This window comes from Cicer arietinum, chromosome 7 (assembly GCF_000331145.2).
Source record: "Cicer arietinum cultivar CDC Frontier isolate Library 1 chromosome 7, Cicar.CDCFrontier_v2.0, whole genome shotgun sequence".
Taxonomy (NCBI): domain Eukaryota; kingdom Viridiplantae; phylum Streptophyta; class Magnoliopsida; order Fabales; family Fabaceae; genus Cicer; species Cicer arietinum.
In genome coordinates this window covers 20535253-20541299 of record NC_021166.2, presented here as the reverse complement: position 1 = coordinate 20541299, position 6047 = coordinate 20535253, and the positions used below count along the sequence as shown (strand labels likewise).

The 6047-nt window shown below is 32.2% G+C and overlaps 1 protein-coding gene across 1 annotated transcript in view; it reads left to right on the top strand.

Moving 5' to 3' along the window:
• Positions 1–4530: 4530 nt before the first annotated feature.
• Positions 4531–6047, top strand: part of LOC101490539 (uncharacterized) — a 5273-nt gene continuing 3756 nt past the window's right edge. Inside the window, exon 1 of the mRNA XM_004509616.4 lies at positions 4531–5148. Within this exon, the coding sequence (XP_004509673.1) occupies positions 4702–5148 (447 nt within the window). The 5' untranslated portion in view covers positions 4531–4701. The remainder of the gene's footprint in view (positions 5149–6047) is intronic.

Genomic DNA, 6047 nt, shown 5'->3' with positions numbered 1-6047 from the left:
TACACATAGACGACACAAAAATAATAACTTTACATGAAATATATGACATCAAACATATTACTCATGTTATAATAATAAAAATTGATATTTTATAATTAAGTTTATCAAAGCAAATATATTACTCATAAAAACATAATATTATAGTTAAATTCTTTAAGGCAAACAGAAATCAATATTTTTCTTTTAAGACATCAAGACATATATCAATATCTTACAAATTATTAATTTAATATTTAGCCTAACATTACATGGGGAAAAGCCCTTACCTTAGGCGCTTTCTTTCTTAACACCTCTAAATTTGCACGAGAAATATCTCATGAGGCAGTAATGAATTCAACACCGATAGATATTGGAATTTACGACTCAAAAATTTATTTTGAGAGTGTACGAATGACAAATAGGTGTGACAACAAGATGCCTAATGGAAATGTATGAACATATAAGTTATTTACGTTGCACTATTACCATTGATTTCTTGTCTAAAATTGAAGTGCACTTAATTCCAACATTATACTACCAATAATTACTATTTCTTTAATTTTTATTAGGTTGTTACAAAGTCAATTGAAATCGTGTGAATTTATATATATGAGTTAATTTAGATTAACTAATAGAGTTCACCATATATTGAAGGGTGTCACACACTAATTTTAATTAAATAAATAAATTAGAGATTGTCACATCACCCTTTTAATTTTTTTTATCTAATAGTTACGAAACCAAAAATTTCATAGAATTATTTTTGTAGACAATTATAATAAAATTATAATTTTAGTTTAAAAGAGATGAATGCATGAGATACAAAAAGGACAATAGTCTTTTTGTGTCCTCTCTTAATTGCACAAAAAAACTTATAATAAAATTTATAATCTTCCTTTAAAAAATAAATTAAAGGTGTTTAAAATTAATTAATGCAGCCAAGAAAACACCATGAATTGTCATAAAATCTTGTCATAAAGGAGAGTAAAAGAATGAGTCAAGTCACTAATTTTTGTTTTTATAGGATGGACCAAAAATATTTTCAAAACACTTATACATAAAGGTTTGTTTCACTAACTTTATAATATCTCATAAAATGAATACTTATTTGGTCGCAAATAAAACTAACAAACAATATAACTTATATAAATTCTAATTTAATTAAATAATTCAACTAATATTTTATCAACTAAAATAAATCGAGCAAGACAAGAATACCGCTCACACATAACAAAATAAAACAAGCATATCTAACACATCAATTTCATGATTATCGAAACTAATCAAATAAAAAAATGTTCATTTATGAAATAATGACATCATAAATAATCCCCATGTAATTGTCACGTCAAAACAATTAAATAAAAATGAAAATTATAATTATTTAGGTAGAATAGAGTGTGATAAAATTTAATTTAATTTATTTACACATAGAATAATTATTAATTTAATAATAGCAATTACTAAAAAGATACATATATAATATATATATGAAAATTTTGGGGTGTTACAGAGAAGAACAACACTTGGGAACTCATACCTAAGCCAACAAACTCGAGAATTGTAGGCAACAAGTGGATCTTCAAGATGAATGATGGAATTCCAAGAGTTGAACCACCCAGGTTCAAAGCAAAGCTAGTAGCAGAGGGATTCACTCAAAAGGAAAGGTGTAGACTACAATAAAATATTTTCTCCTGTAGTCAAGCATGCATCTATAAGATAATTCTAGCCATGGTAGCACACTTTGACATGGAATTGGAGCAAATGGATGTCAAAACAACATTTCTCCATGGTGATTTGAATGAAACAATCTTAATGCAACAACCAAATGGCTTTAGGACTCAAGGAAAAGAGGATTGTGTCTGCTTGCTAAAGAGATCACTCTATGGGCTAAAGCAATCAGCAAGGCAATGGTATTTGAGATTCAATTCATTTATGCTCAGTCAAAGGTATGCTAGAAGCAATTTTGATAGTTGTGTGTATTATAAACAAATATCATCAACCACATACATTTACTTGTTGCTATATGTGGATGACATGCTAATAACATCTAAAAATATGAAAGAAATAGAAAAATTGAAGGGCCAGCTGAAGAAAGAATTCGAGATGAATGACTTGAGGCCATCCAAGAGGATCCTAGGAATGGAAATCATCAGAATCAGAGAGCAAGAAAAATTGATAATTTTCCAAGAGAGCTACATTGGAAAGGTTCTAAATAGATTCAATATGTGTGAATCAAAGGCAATGAGCTCTCCACTAGCAACTCATTTCAAGCTTTCTTCAGCCATGTCACCAAACAAAAATCTGGAATCAGAAGACATGAAGAATATACCATATGCAAGTGCCATAGGGAGTATCATGTATGTTATGGTCTGCTCAAGGCCATACATTACTCATGTTATAAGTGTCACGAACAGGTTTATGGGAAACCCAAGGATGAGTCATTGGAAAGCTTTCAAATGGATTCTAAGGTACCTAAAGGGAACTCAAAGCATGTGTTTGGAATACAACAAAAGCTCAGAAACTTCAAGACCAGTCAAATGATTTGTAGACTCTGATGTTGTTGGAGATTTAGATAGAAGAAGGACTCTGATAAGTTATGTGTTCACTGTGTTTAACAACGCAATCAGTTGGAAAGCTAATCTTCAACGCATAGTGGCATTATCAACAACATAAGTAGAATATGTTGCTCTTGCTGAAGCAGTTAAAGAAGGAATTTGGCTAAAAGGATTAATCGCAAAACTTGGAGTCAAGCAAGAATCTGTGTGCGTGAATTGTGACAGCCAAAATGCCATTCACTTGAGTAAAAATCAAATGTATCATGAAAGAACCAAACATATAGACATCAGATTTCACATCATTAGAGATGTCATTGAAAAGGGTGAGATACATGTGGCAAAGGTGCACACAAGTGATAATCCTGCATACTTGTTTACAATATCTGTCACACTTAGCAAATTCAAACACTGTTTGGATATGCTGCAAATCAAGTCCAGAAACTAAGATCAAGGACTAAGAGGATCTGATTTGAAGAATCACAAGCTGAAGCTTCTCATTTGGTACCAAAGTGGAGAATTGTTAAAAGTGGTACTCAAATGAAGAAGTCAAACTATTTTGGGCAGTTAGTTAGCTATAACTACTTGTAACTGCTTTAGTTAGTTAGTTTGTTACTCAAAATATTGTAAACAAATTGTATATAAAATCAAGACAAAGATCAGGATAAAGGGTGCAAGCTGCAGATTTTACAAGTTGCATAAAATTTGGCAGCGTAGAAAAATCTATCATTGTAAACATTTTCATCTCATAACTAGTGATAATTCAAGTCAGATCCAGTCCCCCAAATGTAGGAGTTAATCCCTGAACTGGGTTAACAAGTGTGTGTATTCATTTTAGCATTACAAGTTTCAAATTCTGCTTAAAACATATAATTCTTCGTTTTAGTCAAAAAATAGAAAACGTTCTTGAGATTGATCTGATCAATCTCCGTTTTCTGTTTCAATCATTCTGCATTTTTCTGGACAAAACCAAGAACGATCTTGGTTTAATTACTCATTGATATCCGTTTTTCACTAGTTTGGTTCGGCCTGGTGGGGGAACAACACTAGGATCAAGTCTAGTGGTGGGTAACTCACAATTGAGGGAGAGATTGTTAGAATTCAATTATGAGTGGTTAGTCCCACATTGACTAGTAATGGATGAAATATTTGATATATAAAAGGAATGACCCATAAACCTAATGCCTGAAGGTTTTGGGTTGAGATGTGGTGTCTAAGTCTCTTAAGAATCCTAGATGTTTAACCTACTCCAGATGTCGCACTCCCCGGGACTCCTCAACACGACAAAAATACACATTTAATCTTTTTTATGTTTAACTCAATTTTCGCTTATGTTCTTTTTAATTTTTTGATCTGACACTTTAAATTACATTTGTTTGCATCATTAGTCTTTAAAAATTATTAAATTGCGCATGCATTCCTTTAAGTTTGAAAATTTTCTCGAATTACTGACATAAAATGTTAAGATATAATTAAAAAATCGCAGAAAGTTAATTGTCTAAGATACTTTGCATGTGAATGAAGTTAAATATATTGATCATATAAATACATTTATTATCTTGCTTTTAAGGCTATATAGATGATTATAGAGAAAATTGAGAAATATATACCATTTATAAATTTTGATGAGTATTTTTTAAAAAATTAATATGAGAAATATACTATTGTAGCGTTTGATAAAATTTTAAATAAATAAAATTTTTTAATTGAACTAATTATTATGAAAATGGTGAAATAATTGAGTTTAATAAAAAGAGTATTACAGATCTATTTTTGGCTAAAAAAAATATAGTTGACGGTGGTAGAATGTGAAGAAGGATTGAGAGGGAAGATAGGAAAAGATTGAATGTGGGCAGTATACGATAATATTTGGTTGATCTCTGATGAAAAATAGTTATGCAAGCATCTAATACTTAATTCACTCGTGTACGTTAGAAAGAGGGTCCATGCATTTGACTAATGAGTGAATGATGAGTAAACGTAAAAACGACATCGTTTTCGTGAGAGAAGGCGACACACGGCAGTGGCCTACACAGCTCCACGTTCCAATCTTGTCCGTCCGTAAAAAACGACAAGTTTCCACACCCATCTTCATCCTCTCACCACAACATAAATATCTTCCTTTTCAATATTCATTGAACTTGAACCTCCTTCTTTCTTTTCTACCATGGCCGTGAGTCTTGGGAACCTTGCGTTATTACTCGACATTTCTTCACCGCGAAGCTTAACTCTCGACAGAAAACCCCGTCCCGTTGTACTAGTGGACGCGATTCTCAAGAGAGACATTTCTTCTTCTTCTTCTTCCGCTTCCTCGTCGTGCGGTTGTAGTTACGCATCCGAGGGTGAGGTGCGTGGGCGCGTGGTTGTGGCGCGTGGGAAGTCGAATTCGGAGCAGAACGGGGTGGACTTTGACGCGGAGTCGAGCGATGAGGAGGGAGGGATTGGGGATGGGGATGAGTTTGAGTTTGAGAAGAAAATAAGGAGGAGGGTGAAAGAGTTTGAGGAGAGGAGGGAGCTTGAGAAGAAAGCTGAGGAGTTGCAAGGTAGTTTTGAGGATGGAGGGGAAGTTACTGAGGAGGAGAAGAGGATGAGAGTTAGGAAAGAGCTCGAAAAGGTTTCAATCGTTCAATTCAACTCACCTAATCTTTTCTGAATTTCTAATCATTTTCTTGCCTTCTTTTCATGCTAACTATACTACTATTTCACTATTTCTAAACAAAAATAACTCTTACATAATGTTACATTAATTCTTTTATTCTAATTATATATATATATATCCTTTAATTAATTAATTAATATACTCTATATACGCACACTTTACTTTATAAATATGGCAAGAGGAGTAATTATTTTGCATTTATGATAATGATCATAGTACTGAATACCAACCAAATTATGGTGTGGCACAAGTGCTAAATACTTGTGTCTTTTAAACATTTGGTCGGGATTTATTTTCTAACAACTCCTCAAATGGATTTCAGTATTTCGAGCCATTAGTCTCTGCAATAGCACGAAATACTTAACTTATTCAAAACAAAATGATACAGACCATGGTTGATAAGAAAAATTTATTAAAGTTCTTATACTTTTTTTTTTCATATATAGTTTCTCTTGATCTGCTTAAAAAAACCTAATACAACACTTATCAACAAAGGAAAGGAGTTTGTGTTTTGATTGGTTTATGTTTAGGTAAGAATTACTCACACTTAGTATTAGTCTTACTCACTTGTGTGGTCAAAAATTGAGTTCATTTCCTTATTGTTTTGCATACATTAATTAATTAAGCAAGGTCTCATTAGAGTTTGTGAACATTTAGCAGGGAGGTCACATTTTCGTCCAGTAAAATCTCCACCATAGAGATACCTTAAAAATAGAGAAGCAGACACAAGTTTAACCTAACAGCTAACAAATCACTTGAAATATAACATTAGAATAAGATGGTTTGTATAGTGCTAATGACTCTTCTTGGTTTGAATCTCCTATTGGTTTTTGAGCATAATAACCTCTTTTGAA